This window comes from Tigriopus californicus, chromosome 1 (assembly GCF_007210705.1).
Source record: "Tigriopus californicus strain San Diego chromosome 1, Tcal_SD_v2.1, whole genome shotgun sequence".
Classification (NCBI taxonomy): Eukaryota; Metazoa; Arthropoda; class Copepoda; order Harpacticoida; family Harpacticidae; genus Tigriopus; species Tigriopus californicus.
Genome location: NC_081440.1, coordinates 10,434,830 through 10,453,159, shown reverse-complemented (window position 1 = coordinate 10,453,159; position 18,330 = coordinate 10,434,830). Strand labels below are relative to the sequence as shown.

Here is an 18,330-nt window from a genome sequence, read left to right as displayed (position 1 = left end):
AATGCTATTTAAGGTTTCGTGATGAACATTAAGTGCTTTAGAAGGATGAACAATGCAAAGAAACACATTAGCCTTTTTTCAAATTGTGTGTAATTGTTTCCGCTGGAACCTTCCCTCCCTTCTCATTGAGGACGTATTTGGGATTGGAAATGCACTTTCATGTGTATTCAAATTTATGGGATTTTCATGTTCATTTCTAGGAGATTTATCGACGACTCTACTTGTGTCTAATACAAATGGTTCCCAATCTCAGCCATTCATGGCGTGTTTGTGCAACACCCGAATGCCATTACTTGTTTTTATTGCGTATTCATGCGTTTTAGTTTTCCTTTGCATCTTGCATGCAGTGAATGAATTGCACTTGGCCATTTGTCTCATTTGGGTGAGACCTTTTTTCTACACTTCCTCATCGTCATTTCATTCTTTGACATTCTGAAGATTTTCAAAATTCATCAGATCCGGCTTGGGGACCAATCCAGATTCGTCAGCCATTCCGTAAAAGACACTCTTGGAGTTTTTCAGTAAATTGGCCGGGGTATCGAACTCGATCACTCGGCCTGCATCCAAAACTATGACCTTGGAACTATCCATGATGGTGTTCAACCGATGAGCAATGGTGAGCACCGTGCAATCTGAAAACTCCGATCGAATCGTGGCTTGAATGAGGTCGTCCGTTTCCAAGTCCACGGCGGCTGTGGCCTCGTCCAAGATCAGAACCTTCGTCTTTCTCAAGAGAGCTCGAGCCAAGCAGACCAATTGCCGTTGACCCACGCTCAAGTTCTCGCCGCCTTCGTTCACTTCAAACAGCAGGGTTTTGGGTAGATTCGACACGTACGCCTTTAAGTGGGCGTGTTCCAAGGCTTGCCAAATTTCCTTGTCGCTATATTGGTCAAAGGGATCTAAATTCATCCGGAGCGAGCCTGAGAATAGAACTGGATCTTGTGGGATGATCGTCAATCGGGAACGAAGCCTGTGCAGCCCCATGAGAGCAATATTTTGCCCATCGATCAGAATTGCTCCTCCGGCACACTCAATGATTCTGAACAACGCTAGAGTTAAACTGGATTTACCAGCTCCAGTTCGACCGACAATCCCGACCTTTTCCCCACTTTGGATGTGACAATCAATACCCTTCAACACGAGGTCCAGTCCTTCGCGATAGCGAGTTTGATAGTTGTCAAACTTGACCACCCCGAAGAGAGGCCAATTCGCAGGGGGATCTTGTTCTGGGATTTCCAAAGGAGCCTCCTCAATGATTTCTTGATACTCCATAATGCGCTCCACTCCAACCATATTGGTCTCGATTTCCGAAGTCATTGAGACGAGAAAACTCATCGAGTTGGTGATGGTCAACGCGTAGCTAAGAGTTAATCCCACCAGGCCAGGATCAAGTTTGTTCCGAGAGATGACGGTGAACAAGGCGGCAAAAAGGATGATCAAGTTTCCGATACATTCCAGACGAATGGACAACCATCGATTGGAAACGAACGTTGGGTAGTAGCATTGCTGGTTAATGTCAATTTTGGACTCGTTCTCTTCAATAAATTTGTCCTTGACTCCATAGGCTCGGATGGTGGAGGCTCCACTGATGGTTTCTCCAAAATGGCTATAAATTGGCGACCGAGTAATCGATTCCATGCGCTTCACTTGTCGAGCTGTGGCCACATAAAATTTTTGTACGAAGTAATAGATCACGAAAACTGGAACGATCACGACAATGAACAAAGGGTTAGCGAAGCAGATCACAAAAATAGTGCCCAGAACCGTCAAGATCTGAACCAACAAGGATCGGAGAATTTGGGGAATGGTGATGTCGACAATATCGATATCCTTGGAAAATCGATTTAAAATGCGACCCAAGGGAGTGGTGTCAAAAAACGACATCGGGGACCGGAGGATTCGTTGCAACATGGTGGCATGGAGCTTGATTGCGGCATTTAAGCACGATATGGAGAGGAACACCGTTCCCGTCATGATGAATGCGGCTTGCAACAGACCAAAGACGCCGTAGATCCCCAAATATAAATCCCTCACGCTTGTGTCCGTTGATGCTAAGGGGTCTGTAGACCACCGGGAGAGCCAAATACTGCTTCCAACTGAGAACCCTTGATAGCCCCCATAGAGAAGGAGCGAGATGCCCAACATTAGTGGACCCACTGACCTCGAATAATAGCCATAAACGGTCCACTTGACCCCTCCAATGGCTGCCCTCTCATCTTCGATCAAGTGGGTGCCTGGTTTAATAATATGATCTTTGATGCTCTCAATGTCGGTCATAACCGATTCCTTTCGTGTTCGCCTGGATCGTTCTCTCTTGGTTCCGGTCATTCCACTCTTCATGGATGGATTGCTCTCTGATTTCTGAGACTTGGCATAGCTCAGCTGGCGATGGAACCTCTCTTTACCCATGACAACTTCAAGTTCTTGCTTGAGATTCTCCAAGACCTCATCCTCCTCCTCTTCGTCTTTGTCACTCTCCTCCGTCAAGTACTGAATGAGAAATTCTGCGAACTCGCCATCGTCTCGTAGGAGTTCCCTGTAGGTGCCAATCTCATTGATCTCCCCGTTCTTCAGCACGACAATGTTGTCACACTGAGGCAGATATTTGGCACTATGAGTGGACAAGATCCTCGTCTTGTTTTTTAAGATGCCCTCAGGTCCAATCACGTGTTTGAAGATATGAGCTCCCACGTGCGAATCGACAGCGGACAAGGGATCGTCCAAGAAAAAGAGCTGGCCTCCATTGTAGGTGGCACGAGCCATACTCACGCGTTGCTTCTGACCTCCAGATAAATTGATACCTTTCTCGCCGATCTCAGTCTGATCTCCCCCGGGTAGCATTTCCAAATCGGGACGCAGAGCGCAAGCGTCAATGACCTTGTTATAGAGGCTCTTGCTGAACCTGTTACCAAATGCGATGTTGTACTGGAGTGTTCCATTTTGGATCCACGCTTGCTGAGGGACGTAGGAAATCTTGCCCTTCGTGTTGATGCTGCCTTGGGTCCGCTCCATTTCTCCTATCATGGCTGAAATCAGTGATGATTTGCCCGCTCCAACCTGTCCCACAATTGCCACCAGAGATCCCTCTTTGATCTTCAGGCTAATGTTCTTCACGGTTGGCTCGCCACTTCGATCCCAAGTAAACGACGCGTTATCAATATGAATGGCGTCTTTTACATGCTTGCTATGAGATACCGTGTTGGGATCAAGTTCCTCAGCGTTCATGAATCGATTGACTCGTTTCAATGAGACCTGACATTGAACCACGTACACCATAAGCATGGGAAGTAGATTCATTGGGACTCTCAGAAGATTAAAGAGAGTCAACGAGACGAAAGCAGTGTTGGCATCCAGTATGTTCTTGGGATCAATGAGGACGAACGTTCCAAAAGAGGCCAGTGCGATGACCACAGGGGCACAAGTCCACAGAAACGTCATCCCAGCGTTCCAGTACGCAATCACCTTCAAAGCTTTAACCTCTTGTTCTCGGATCTGTAGGACTTGCCTTTGAAAAGATGTCTCCCAAGCGTAGAGTTTCAAGATCTTGACGCCGTTTAAGATTTCGTCCATGAGTTTGGTCCGTTTGTCCTTGCTTCTCATCTGAGAGATCTGCAGTTTCTTTAGCCTGGAGGCTATCAATGCGTTCAAGGGAAGCAATAAAATCATCACAGCCAAACCTGTGGAAGAAATAAATGCATGATCATAGGAATCGAAATTTCCAAGACAACTCGAGGAATACCGGCCAGAGATGAGGCTCCCAAAGTTCCCCAGAGAAAGTAGAGAGACAATCCAATTTGTAGCGGGCTCGACCATATCAAGTTTAAGTACAAGGTCAGATCCATGAACTTCTGTGTGTCAATCTGCATTAGATTAGTGGTTTCTCCAACTGTAAAGGAAAAAATAACGAATAAGTAGAAACTAAGATGCCAATTAAATGGGCCATTTCTAGCCATATACCGGTCATTTCTTTCCGAGCTGAATTCGACAACCTTAACGATTTCCGATAGATGGCAGAAATCAAGGCTGTTCGTACTCGGAGTCCAACTAAGTATTCTTGATAAAAACTCTGCGAGTTCAAAACCGAAACAGTCAAGGTGGATCCCACAATAAGGAATGTGTAGAAATAACCCTTCCAGTTAGGATCATCCGACGAGACGAAGGCAATGAGCAAGTCGACAATTTGAGGACTGGCAAACTGCAGAATGCTCAATATAAACATAAGGATGGAAGACAAGAAATAGGCCGGACCGAAGGCTCGAATCAAAGTGGGAAGGATGGAGATGGTCTTTCCATTGGCGTTCCTCACCTGATTCTCCCATGATTTGTCCCAACTTGGGATTACACCAGCACATCTAGAAAATAAGCACTCCCCAGAGTCAAACAAAAGACTTCTGCATTTCTTAACTATTTTGTCACACCTGTTGTTAAACTTCAATGACCAAAGCTCAGACTGTTTTAAAGTGGTCTTCCAACCTTTGAGCATGAGTGGATCCACCCACCCAAAGAGCATTTTAGAGATATGCGAGGAGTACTTCTCAGGGACAATATTGGACAAATTATCTAGAAGAGCAAAAGATCCGTCAATCCCTCGTCGGTTTTTCACAGCCATAGCAATAGGTATAATTTGGATTGCATTTTTACCATCAAAGTTGATTTGCTTGGGTTGGGCATCAGCCCAACAATTCAAAAAGAACATGGCCACGATGATCGGATATTGTATTAAAGCAGTGATGAAAGGAGTCATTGCGTTAGGTCCCTTGGCCAATCCAGACATGATTACAGACCGAAACGTCAGACCATCCGCCACGAGAAGTGAAGTCCATAGGTAGAATAATACCCCCGAAGTGACAAGACCGCGTCGCAAGCACATGAACAATACCGCCAATGTGACCACGAAAGTGATCAATCGAATGATGGAAGCCACCAAATGAACCCAAGCAGCATCGTGGTTAATGACGTAGAACAAGTCAATGATGGGCAGAGCTATGAGGATCAGATTCAGCACAATCTTGGTCAGGTTCAGAATCGTGAAGGGAATGTTCCGATCCTTGGATCTCCGAATGTAGATGAATTCCACGGGCAGGAGCCCGAGTAAAAGCCCCAGGGGAACATAGACGAGGACGGTTTGATGGAAACAGGTGGTGAAATCGGGATTGTCCGTGTACCAAGTCACATTGAGATCCCAAAGAGGATCATCACAAAACGACGCCATGGAAGGTTCGTTTTGACTCTCTTGGAGTTGTTCGCAGAATGAGCTAATGTCACACGGACAACATTTACAGGTTTCATTGCGACCACAAATCTGATAGCAATGAAGGTCGTCACTTCAAGCAATTCCTAGCAATGATTCAATTTTGTGGGTAATATTTTCGAGATTGAAGTAGCTTGTCATCGATCCCAATGAAATTGAGTTTGTTCGTGTCCATGTGATTGATTGGGTTCATAATTTAGGTGTGAATTGCGCAATGATCGTACGTTTCGCCTTATGATCTTATCTCAATTACACCCATAGTTTTTCTTAGCATCTTCTTTTCTGCTTTGAAAAGTCGTAGTTGTTACCAAGTGCATCAAGTTTGTGTTGCAAAAAAGCCCTTTGCTCCAAGTTACTCTTTCTTTGATGATGAAGTTATCATTGGGAGCCTATAGAAAACGAATAAAATCAGCATGAAATTAATCTTGTCCGAGGCGCGAGAAGTCAACTAGTTCATCCATCAATGCTACTGCCACCCCCCCCCCCCTCCCCCCCACCACCACCACCACTGCTGCTGACCATTGTACTTCTACAGTTTCAACCTTCATACACGATATACGGGTAGATAGTGAGTTTGCAATGCGGTAGAATGTTTCTTCTATGAATTGCATCACCATTCACTGTGGCGGCTGCTGCTGCGGCTCCTGCCCCTACTGCCGCTACTTCGATTACGACAAGTGAGTTAGTTACTTAGTTTGTTGATAGTTGGGTTCGGTCGGTCGTCATTCTCCTCGCCTTCTCCCTTCTCCTCCTCTTACCAATTCATGTCACAGCAACGATGACTTCAAGTTGACAAGGAATGTTCTCAAAAACCCAAATTATCAAGTCATCGTGTCCAAGCAGGTCTTTCAAGAGGCCTCGAGTGAAATTGCTGTGGGTAAATAGCCCTAAATAATCATAAATGATCATTCTGATACTATTGACGGCCAATGCTAAAGGCACACAATCAAAACAGACAATAGGTTTAGAAATCAAAACCATGGCACGAATCTCCCGAAATTTGGGCGTATCAACCTTATCGATATCAAATTTGGCGATGTTTGGGGACACGACTCTGAAGATCTTGACTTCTCTTTTGTTCGGATTGTGGTGTCCACCCATGATTCAGTTGATAATTGAATGTCTATGGAGGTGTTCCCAGTGAGTAGGAGAACGAAATGATCTGACTTGCTGGCCTCAATTTTCGATCAATTCCGCTAAATGGGAGTCGGTCGGCATTGAAATAAAGAAATGTATCATAAAAAAGAACGTGCCAGACGAAATACATATTCTTAGTTGAGGATATGGTAGGTCTTTGGTGGATATACAATACTTGTATATTTTCGGGGAAGCGTTTGTTGACCGTCTGGAATAGACTGCACACGTATCTGATCAGCATCAAAGAAGATGAGAGGTTTCGTGGTTGTAAACAAATGTAAAAGAAGCAACTATTCACAACACCTTTGGGTCCTTAGCTTGAGCCCAAGAGGGCGAAGTAAAACTCTAATCTTTTTAACAAGAAAGTCTTGATGTTGACTGATAATATCGTGTGTGCTATAAAGTTCCGTACGCGTTGATTGACATGCTTCTTCCCAATGCTAAATGTGTTTGATAGGTGGTATCTGGTTCACAAGGGTGTTCAGTTCGCCTATGCTTGACTGACATCTGTTATGGTGAGATTGTTTTACAAAACCCGTAAAGTCATCTACTGTACTCTGTTGAATTGGACTTGTCGGACAAGGCAATGATTGATTTGGTCCACGTCAATTTGTCTACGTGAAAACTAATTTCCTTTTCCGGCAAACACAAGGAAGTCAATGCAAATTAAGAACCTCAGTTCACATCTACGTACGGATAGTACCTAGATTAAGATTATTTCACAGATATTATGGTGCCCTTGGCTGATATGGAGTGCTATTTCGTTATTTCATGTTTTTAAATAACCTAATTTATTCCTAATGAATGCAGAAGGTTTGGGGGACATTGAGCACTACTATAAGACCTAAACTTTCTGGAGTTGGTGCTACCCCATCGAATCATTTCATTTAGGTTTGATTTGACGGGCTATCATTTTTGGGAGCGAGGAGAAATGATGAAGATATTTGATCATACAAGTATTCCGTTTCGCAATTCTCACATATTGCTGCTACTGTACGAAGGTAGTTATCGACGAAAAGTTATGTTGAATGCATAAATTGTCACAGAGTGGTGTTAGATTTGAAACATTTTGAAACTTGGCATATGGAACTCTTATGTTAAACTCATTAGTTCTCAAGGAGTACTTTTTGTTTGAAATAATTCTAAACCTTGCCACAGCAACTTTCAGCAATTTTAGGCAACCACAACTGATTAATCACGTTCAAGCACTAGGAAAAAAGGACTATGATACTCGAATCTCGAACCAGCAGGTAAAGTTCGCTTTCTTTTTCAAGTTCCAAATGTTCCAAGTTCCCTTCCACTTACAGTACTTTTAATCTTACAAGTCGACTCACAAGACCTCGAGTTGTTCCTTAAGGAACGTCGTGCCAAACATAACTTTCCCTGAAGCCATTGTTCAGCTTACTTGCTTTGCTTGCTGCTTGCCTGGTGATTTGGGATATAATTCCAAGCATTTGAGATACTTAAGAAAGACTGATCTACAAATGTTTCGAATCCTCAGGGCAGAAGAACCCACTCATTCAGACATTTTTTAAACGTTTTCCTCGTCCCTTGTTCCGACAAACATCCACATCGCAACAGGTAATGAACGAATACTTTTGGTATCTGAAATCGTCTTCCTTAAACAGGTTATAGGTCATTCCAGGTTCATGGCGTAATGACAGCTCTCGTTCTTTGAAGAGAACATCACCGAGTGTCACTAATAGCTAACCTAAAATGGAATTCATAAAAAAAAGCACGCTCGCTGTCAAGCTTTGAAGGAGAATTCATCTGGTGGTTTATTCAATTAAATTAGCATAATTGAAGAGAATGAGCTTTTTACGGATCAGTCAAACGTCAAGAGATATCATGATGAATGGGCCTAACCGAGCCCATGGCCTGAATGCAATGAGTGTGCGTGGGAATAGGATGCTTCATCACTCGGGTATTAAGTTTCAAATGCAATCACCTCCCTAGCTCTCTTCAACAGAAATGGAGATCCAGCCGAGGTGTGCCATAACAATGATTTGGTGTAGCATCCCCATCTAATCTGGATGCTCGGATTCCAAAGACTAACTGCCAACCAATATGTGGTTATTCCCCGTTGGCTACTTTTTCATCGAACCGAGAACAATCTCATTGAATGGGCTTCATCCAAGGTTCAACCCCATGATTTATTTCACGAATTAAGATTTCCTGCCTCCTGCGAGAACTGACTGAATCCAATAAGTGGAGTGAGTACGGTATTCTGGAGCGAGAGCACTGGCCAGAACAGTGTAATATGAGCAATTCGTTTTCCGAAACCCAATCAACTCGCAATAACAGTGTGTCGATAACCTACGGCCTTTTTAAACCTTTGATTAACGATGGTTTATTTGAGCCTTTCGGCATCTTTTTCTATGTTCCCAACAAATCTCGCTCTGCCATGCTTCGTCAAATCTAGATATAAATATTTCAACAACGCACCTGAACTTTTCACCATACTACCCTTGTGTTGTACATACAAATAGAGCTCAAAATTTCAGGTGAAACTTACAAAATGAGCACTTGATCGCCAGTCTCTATTGCAGTGAGTTGATTGAACCGGACGCAGACCCAAAAGAACTAGAGAACAAAGACCCCTGTCAATTTTGTTCTTTGGCATTTAATTGAACACTGATTTCTGGGGCACCAGTCTGGCCACATGTTGATTGTATACAACATGGATCACTGGGGCTTTGATGGCGTCCTTTTTCCTCATTGCATGGCAAGAACTCGACTAATTGGAATACGAACCGCAATAAGCCCACTGGACTTGATGAATCATAATCAACTCATTGAACTTTGAAACTGTCCTGGCACTCCTGGAGCTGGGCCATCCAGGTATATGAACTACATACATACAGTACAACGTGTCTGGCGATATGACTTCACAATATTGCGTCTCTCCCTTAAAATCGGCCTACATCAAGGCACACAGGCTCCAATGACGACAAGCGGAGAAGAAAGAACAATTAAGGTTTTGAAATTAATTTCATACAATCTGATTCACACGCACACACCTTTTGTGTTGGGAGGGAAGGTGACAGGGAGGAGGGGAGAAAAGACGAGGAATGAAGAGGGAAGGTACATGAACTACAATCAAAGTACGGCGTGATCGTCAGATTGCCTTCCAGGAATGAGCCCCGGGATTAATGGCTTTTAATTGTGATTTTTTGAGGTCGCTGAGAACCGAGAATTGACAGACATGTGAGAAACCACTTGGCGGAGAAATGCCACCTAAGAGCATGACCAAGCAAGAATAGGGTCTACAACGGAGGTTTGTTCCGAATCATAGAAATGGGCATTATGGACCTGCCATGATGTTGAGGTTCGTTCTAAATTCAATGGTGCTGTCTGTTGTGGTCGATGTTTTACATGCCCCATAACAGTATTTACCAGGGTAGCATATTTCTGCTTGATGTTCATCTATAGCAATCCTATTCTTTTTGGTTTTGTTCCAGAATTGAGCGATTTGAGCACATACTTCATCCAGAAATCTCTTACCAGCAGCAGCAGCATCCAAATTTGATTTGAAATGAACTTCTGGTGCGTTCCCCTTCCCTCCTCCTTCTCCTTCTCCACCACCAAAAGGTCGCATCGACCAGATTGAATTGGAAGGCGAGAGAGGAAGACGAACGACGACATTATTGCAATCAAAAGACAATTCAAAATCACTTTATTCGCGGAAGTGATGCCTTATTCCTTCCATCCTTCTGTCCTCCATCCTCTCTCTCTCTCTTTCTTTCTGTTTTTCTGTTTTCATTTTCGAGGCGTTCTATCAACTCAAACGTGATATTTCGGGGAGGGGGGAGGGAGGGAGGGGGGATATGAAGGTGGCTTGATTTGAGAGGGAAGAAAATGAAGAACCAAAAGGAACGGGAAATGTTGGAAACACTCGAGTGCCCGGAATTGATCCCATTAGGCCTATTCTGACTATTACAAATAGGTCCCGGATCCTCAGGTGGTCGAGGAAGCTTGGAATGCACGTGGGGATTTCGGATGAATCTCCCACCCACCCCTGGCTAGAAAATGATATCCATTTACCATGCTGGGGACGGAAATTCATGGGACTGGATGGGTACTATTAACTCAAATATCCTAAACCCATTAGAGACCCGACCTTTTCTTAGGGCGAACATATTTGCTTCTACCAATTCCATGTGTCTTCTTGGCTTTGCCAAGTGGATCTTAAGAGCCGTTCATCGTCCCCAGAGATTACAGACACAATAAAAGTTGTCGGATGGTTTGGCTTCGTGGTTACACTAGTTGTTAAGTTTGGAAGAGCTGATTTCATGCATTGTTCTGCCTAGTGATGCCAGTACCTCGTGTGTCTTGAATACAGAATACTTCATTATGTTAATGCAACCAGGACTTTTATTGCCTGAAAACAGAGACGAGGGACTTTTGTTCATGGCTCATGATGAGGCTCGGCTTGTTCGTTTTCAAGCCCTTCATGAAGGCATTACTTTGGACCCTGTCAGGCTGGAAACTCTCGTTGAAAAGTCGCTTTAACCCCACCAACATCCATTGTCGTCTCAGTTGGAGCCAATTTTGCATAATTCTTTGATCACGTTGGTGACGTCTTTTCGGCAGCGACACTAATCTCTACGTCGTTTTCCAAGTGGAAGTGCATTGGATAGCAATTGATACTCCTCCCGCTCTCAAGCCAACTAAAAAACTTTGGTAAAGGTGATGTTTCATCCTTTGGATTACCCAACGTAGTCGTACCAACAATCGGGCTTTGGGCTCGAAAATGATGTTTTAGGAGAGGACGGGGCCAAGGGTCAATCTGAATGGGGCTGATTAGAAGGCGTCTGGTACGGGGTACGGTTTTAGTCGGGCAGAGGCAGCGAACGGATCTCGTCCAATCTTTTATACACCTCCTTTTCTAATTGTTTTATTGGCTGCATTATGGAGTTCTCTCATTGAAGATGGGCTATTATTCTCATTATTATTACTAATAATATCATTAGATTAGTAGTATTCCTTCTTCTCTTTCTTCTTGTCCTCAAGTTCCATGTGGTGCAGTTACACAGCAGTGCCCTCAGTCCTACTGATACTCATTACCTACTTAGTAGTACTACTTCTCCTTCTAGTCCTACTCGACCGCAAGGCATTATCTTTCTGTCCTTCCGTGACAAATGTGTTTATCCTCCACGGTGTCCCATTGTGTTCTTGAAGGCCAGGAAATTGTTTCGAGAATTTATGATTATTCATTTTAAGAGGATCATCTCTTTTTCTCCTTCCTACTTTTGAAAGTGGCATGGGATCAATGAGGCACATACGTCCATTCGTACATTTGAAGTCTGCTATTGAAGATGCCAACCATGATCGGGTGGTCGTGATTCAATTCCAATATTAATAAGACCTGATCCGTCTGGTGCTCTTCTCCCTGCTTCCCTCCGTAAACATTTCCAATGTCCATTGAGCGTCAATCAGAACGGAATCCTACAATGACGCACTCGGTCACGGAAGTCGAAACCTTGAAGTGGAAAAAGAGATATGTGTTTGTATGACCTCTCACAGAAAACTCATCTCATCTTCTCCAGATTCAATGAGACGACCTTCGATCAATTTTTGCTCCCCCTCTCGTCCCTTTCATTCTCTTCTTATTGGATGTGGAAGCAGTCAAGAAAAAGACATATTTCTCCAGTCGTCCGATCAATCATGATATTTTGACATCCTAGGATAATCTGCTGTCGTTTTTATTCAATTCTTGGAGGGTCCCTCATTGCTGAAGATGCTACAGACATTCACTGGATATTGTAACACCAGTGCATGGCGGAATCATCCTCAGTTTTCCTCTTACTTCATACCCTGCATTCATCCATCGAAAAAGAGCAAAACCCAGGACATTTTCAGTTGCATATGCATCTCTCAAGATGAGTGAACAGCTCAATCGGGTAGCCCTTGATTTTAGGTTTGACTAGATTACCCCTTCGAAAGGACCCATGTTTGTGTTTCTATAGAGTTCTTCCTCGTCTAGCGGCGTGAACGTGGAATCGTTCATTCTTTCGTTCGTCGTGTGCGAGTTCGCGAACGACTAGCGACTGGATGAGGCCAATCATGCATCCTTCATCACAATTCCAAGGAATGTTCAGGAAACCGATAATTTTCCAGTTATGGGTGTCAGGCATGATATGGCCATATTTTTCTTAGCCTCGGAATGAATAATCCCTAATGTGGAAAATTCATGCTCTTCAACTGGTTTCGGCTGTCGGTGATAAATCAAACACTTGCTGCCTTAGAATATATTCTACGTATGTACGTACAAGCCTCTCTCACGACCCCAAAAACTGGTGATAGATAGGCTGGCGAATTTCAAGATCATTTTTCTTTCTCAGATCACCTGTCCATTTATAGCTTTTAATTTTCAAGGGGTTTCATGTTGAGATTGGGCTCTGGAAAAAGATTTCTGACGTCTTTTTAATGATGAAGGGGTCGAATGGAAGTAGAATTGAAGTCCTGTCCTCATATGGGTAGTCACCAATGCTTTGGTGCTCATTATCCACATGGTGAGTGAGGCATGTAATTCAAAAGAAAGTGAACTCGTTCAAGATTAAGCGCTATGCTACAATTATTTGGATTAATAGTCGAGTTCTTCAGGAGAGTGGACCCATTTCCGTTCTTCGTATTTATTTTGACGCACCAGGTTTAGACGGTTTTTGGACGATGATTTTTCAGTCCTTTAATGCTCACGGTGTTACTGATAAAAGTTTTTTTGGGAAATGCCAAGACCTCTAATAATTTTCGTTGCTATTGAAACAAAAGGAACAACTTTTGTAAAAAATCATCTTGGGTTCCTGCTCAGATTATATTCATCCACTTGAAACCTACAAAGAGATAACATTTTTAAGAACGTAATCAATAGATGTTAGAAGTAACCTTAGCTGCGTTTCCAACTAGAATTTTATTCAAATCCATGGAGCAAACGATAAGATATCTCGTTTTTAAAAATTGCATTTTCGTCAAATTTGACTACAAATTGCTCCGGTTATATCTTAAAGCAATTGCCAAGAAATATAATAAGCTTTTTTTATGCCTGAAATATAAATGGAAATATTTCACTTTTCTGAAGCAGGTAGAAAACCCCGAATATAGTTTGCAATATAACTTAAAACTTGCTCAATGTCAATATTTCACAATTGTGATGACATACTTGTCAATCGCAGCTTTAATCAAGCTTAATCTTAAATTTTGACAAAATTCTACTTCCGTTGAATAAAAACATCGCTAGTACGTAGAAATTGATTATTGCAAAAAGTGACAATTTGGAAAATTATACTGTCACAGGTATCGTTCAAATATTTTATGAGCATAATAGGAGGGCTTTAAGTGATTTAACACACTTATCTGAGCTACTTTTAAACATGTGTATTTCACAAAAGTTGTTTCTTTTGCTTCTTTAGCAAAGAAAGATATATCTAGATGTCTTGGCATTTGAGCAAACACTTCACCAGAAAATATAACCACCGTGTGCTGTTTGTGGAGATACGGACTTAAAAAAGAGTGGGTAGAACACATTGATCAAAATTGTATTGTTTGCTGGATCTGACTTTTTCAATTAGGACGTATTGCGATTGCATCCTTTGAACGAAAGTGGAAATATGTTTTGTGCCTTTTTAGGGTCGGCATTGTCCCTAAAAGCATATCTTTTGATAAATTCACAAGCCGAGCTAAAATCAAACGCCCAGCTAGTACATTGTCTTGAACAATCCTCAATTCAATTAGTTTTTCTTTAAGAAAAAATAAGCTATCAAATTACGCTTGGTTTGGTTAAAAAAAGCTTGGAATGTCGTGATTTGCATTTGATACATGTGCACATGATGTACCGGTACAGTAGTTGTTTACTTCTCATGAGCTTGAATTTCGAGTAAGCCAATCTTTAAATGCAATTGAAGCTCATCTTTAGCATTGCATTGGCATCCATTCACCCGAGTATTTCACCACGAACGAAGAAGGTGCTGGTGCTGATGACGCTGATGACGCTGATGATGATGATGATGAAGAAGAAGAAGAAGAAGAAGAAGAAGAAGAAGAAGAAGAAGAGAAGATGACGAAGACGATTGTTGTACTCTGCTTATGAGTACCTCACACCTTGACAGATGCACATAAGTGAGCATACAATAGACATATTTCAATGACAAGTGCACGCGGAAAAAGCCCCACAACGAAGCATCTCCAGTGACATCCATTCGTGATGATTATACTATTACGCCTAAGGTGACGTTTACTTGAACATGAATGCGGACGACGACAGGCCCTTGGCAAACAAAAGTTGGCTGACTGGCCCGCCCGGGAATAATGATCCCTTGTCAGAGCAATCCCGTGATTTTTCTCTATCTTGAGATCTGTCAACCGACCCTGTCAAGTTCATGAGTATCATTTGGAGTATACGTATATAAATCTGTTGGTACAGTTCGTTTATAAGTGCAGCTTGTCAGAGTCAATTTCATATGGGTGACGACTATCAATAAGAGGCGTACAGTGTCGAAGTTTCTTTCAAGCATTCTCATTCTTTAGGTCGTCATAACTACTACAGTGTTTCAGTAATATTTGAGCGGTTGGATACGGATTCACTTGAGACATTGCTTTATAATATTCCCACAAGTAGAGATCGCCGATGGTTCCTCTTGCCAATTGGTCAGCTCTGGAATTTGTCTGAAAAAGCAATGAGAAAGAGAGAGAGGGGGTGTTGAGTCATTTTCAGAAACTCGATAAATCGAAAGATTGCATGTCAAGCCCAGCTAATTAGCACCTTTCAAATGAGCTCACATTTTTCTGGAATGCCTAACTTTAATCAGAAGATTCCTTCCAAATTAATTGGTTGCTGTCACCTCTGAGGCTATAACCTTGACGGGTTCTCGTTTGGCTAGCTTTGTGATCGGATCTGGGATTTGAGAGGCGTGCCAAAAGGCAGAATTCAATCTCCTGTTCTAATCAAATCATTTCCCTTTGCTCAACTCGATACTTACAGCCAATTGAGAGTCTGCCAATGGCACTGGAGACTCTGCAGACAAAGTTGATCATCCACTGCAAATTTCGGAGGAGAAATGTTGATCAATTGGTCGAGCTTGTCCTCGATTTCTCGGCCCAACCACGACCATTCTTCACTCGACAAGGCTGCAAGAAAAAAGGGCATTACAAACAATATTCATCAAGCCCCCTGAGGAGAGGAATTCATGCACTTTGAAAGAAATACCAGAATGGCGTGAGTCTCCCAAGTCCCTCCCTCCCAACACCTCTCGAGCCAACATTACGTCTTTACATATGTACGTATACACTATCTACTGTACGTGTAGGAACCGAGGACTGTTTTAACTTGGCTCTATGTCTTGGATTCTTTATCTGATGTGCATACTCGTATGTACATTCTGGTACTTGGACTGGAGGATGGAACTCTCGTGGCGGACAGTGAGAGAAGAAGAATGTTGGCATGCCGAGCATTTTCTAATTAGTCACACTCGTTTCCCAAGTCTTGAAATAGCCTTTCACTTTCACGAGTGACTTGTGAGAACGAGATTCCTGATTTGACACCGAATGAAATTCAATCCCCCAGGTACGCGTCCAAGTTGCGCTACCGAGGCTTGAAAGAGTGGCGACCCAGGCACGGTTTCACTTTTGACTAGTAATACTGCCAATTGTTTTCAATTTGAATGATTGAATGTTTTCGATTCGTCATGATTGGGCTTCAAGCCTTTGACCTGAGAAGGCCGTTCAAGTGGTCGCTAGGATGTATAACTGACTGACTGACTGACTGACTAACTGGCTCAATGAGTGAGAGAGAGTGTACTACTGGAGGTGCATTTGCAGAAAATGACGAAGCAAAATATGGATTCATCCATCTTAGGTAGCTTGCCTCGGCCTTGGTTCAGACGGTTCGCGATTCCAGGAACGAAAACAACGAGGATCAACACTATCACCCCGAAGCCAATCACATTGGGTGAGGTCAAGAAGGCTACCAATGGCTTTTTCGTGGTGGTGGTGGTGGTGGTGGTGGTGGTGGTGGTAGTTGTGGTGGTGGTGGTGGAAGGGGTGCTCACTTCCAAAGGATAATAATAGTAATAGTATCCAGCATATGATTCTATGGAATGGATGAAAAGATATCACATTACAGTAGATATAATCCAAATGGGTCCTTAGAATTATACGATAATCTTCAGCAGAAATAATCGATGTAAGACATACCTGGAGCGTGATTAGCGTAAGATAAAGGCTCTAAAATTTTAAATATTTTGTCGTTAACAGATGTACATAACACATACTTGCTTGGACTCACCTGGCTCTATTGGTGGAGCATGAGGTGATCCATAACTTTCATAACCCTTGGGTCTTGGTACAACGGGAGACATAGGGGCTTCAAATGCGTCCCATGAAGGAGTGGTCGATTTTCTTCTCTCTGTTGTCGTAGTTGTTGTCATTATCGGTTTAAATGTTGTAGTGGAGGATCTGTACACAGGCACTGACCGAGTAGTTGTTGGCAAAGTTTGTGAAAGGGGTTGGTATGCGGTGAATACTGAAGGTGATGGAACACCATAGCTTATGTCAATGGATCCCGGAACATTGACCGAGCTTGGCACTGTGAAAGGCTGGTGATAATTGATGGCTTGTGGCACTCCGTAGGGATTGATAATGTACCTGGGAGGCGTGGTGCCCTTCGGAGTTGTGCTAGAAGGGGCTGTCACTGTGGTAGGAGAAGTCTGAGGGGTGGGTGAGGGTTGAGGGGAGAAGGGGCGATTGCGAACGGGTGAAAACCCTACACTGTAGCGGCTAATTTCGTTTTCTCTCTGAGCCTTTAGAAATGGATTCTGCGGGTTTCCAATGCCGAGTCCTGTTCCTAGTACTAAGACTAAGAAAAGCACAGAAGTTGTAAGTATTGATGTCATGTTGTGGTAGAGTCAAATCTGAAAAAAGATATACGTCCATGTGTGTACAGCCGTGGTATGTTGATTGTGCCTTGTTGCTTTGTTCAATGAAATTCCTCTTAATTGCCACCTTTGTAAACTCACGAATGATATTGATGATGAAAGTTATCTCCTTCATCGCGCACGCCTCAATTCACTGTAATTTCTGAGGGTCTCTTTAATAACGCCCTTGTTCTACTTTAGACAAGAGCGGTCTTTGATTAGACCATGAATAGTTATGTTCGATTATCATTATGGATGACTAGACTCGGGGCACACCAAACGAATGCCATAAGGAAATGCATTGCACAGAGGTTGAACCCTTTCGTTCCGCTTAAACGTCGTTTCATCGCGTTTAATTACATATTATCGAGTTCCCTTCTTCCAGCCACTGAGTGACCTGCCTACTCGTGCCTATCCTTGTTTCAATACCACTGCTATTATTGTTATTACTACCTCTGCAGTATACTTCAACATGATACCACCACCAATCTAGTGGTGTGTGTCTTGGTGTCTCTCAGTCAATAGGAGCCTGTTTTGGCCTCTGGATGATTTGGGTATTTTACTTTGGGCGCTTTTCTAACATCGCCAAACAGGACGTAATATTCACGATGCATGGAATATTCAGTATTTGTTGCTTACCCACAGCACTCACTGCCCCTCCTTCTTGGAGATCAGCCGATAAATTCTTAGACTTGGATCTAAGCAATTTGTGAATTGATGATCACCACTTGACTAGGCCAACTCATAGATAACTGAGAGCGAAATGAATATTGAAAATGAAATCAACATCCATACTCTCTTACTTTCTCAGCCAGTGATTTCAATAAGAGTAAGAAGGTTCATTTGAATGGCTCCAATGCACATAAAGGAGTCTAAGAATGTTCCGAACATTGAATCAAAGAGAGATTTTTCGAAATCATCGCCCTTTGACAAACGCGGCGTTTTCGAAGCTTTGAGTCCACACGCAAAGAGGCAAAATCCTTTTGATGGATAGACTATGACAAACATTCCTTTGGCATAAATGTCTGAATGAAA

At 42.8% G+C, this 18,330-nt stretch overlaps 2 protein-coding genes across 3 annotated transcripts; both read right to left on the bottom strand.

Moving 5' to 3' along the window:
- Positions 1–249: 249 nt before the first annotated feature.
- Positions 250–6,352, bottom strand: LOC131880973 (multidrug resistance-associated protein 1-like). The gene is made up of 6 exons (XM_059227749.1): positions 6,209–6,352; positions 4,642–5,302; positions 4,419–4,560; positions 3,958–4,352; positions 3,740–3,886; positions 250–3,677 (listed from the first exon to the last, which is right to left on the bottom strand). The coding sequence occupies exons 1-6, from the start codon at positions 6,350–6,352 to the stop codon at positions 418–420; spliced, it is 4,749 nt and encodes a 1,582-aa protein (XP_059083732.1). The 3' UTR covers positions 250–417.
- A 9,378-nt stretch (positions 6,353–15,730) lies between these two features.
- On the bottom strand, positions 15,731–18,097 carry LOC131887534 (mucin-2-like). Of its 2 annotated transcripts, XM_059236158.1 has the most exons (4): positions 17,935–18,097; positions 16,668–17,292; positions 16,577–16,606; positions 15,731–16,472 (listed from the first exon to the last, which is right to left on the bottom strand). In XM_059236158.1, the coding sequence occupies exons 2-4, from the start codon at positions 17,272–17,274 to the stop codon at positions 16,159–16,161; spliced, it is 951 nt and encodes a 316-aa protein (XP_059092141.1). In that variant the 5' UTR covers positions 17,275–17,292; positions 17,935–18,097; the 3' UTR covers positions 15,731–16,158. The 2 variants fall into 2 exon arrangements, with proteins under 2 accessions (XP_059092141.1, XP_059092138.1); XM_059236155.1 differs by lacking the exon at positions 17,935–18,097 and having other exon boundaries at positions 16,668–17,550.
- Positions 18,098–18,330: the final 233 nt, after the last annotated feature.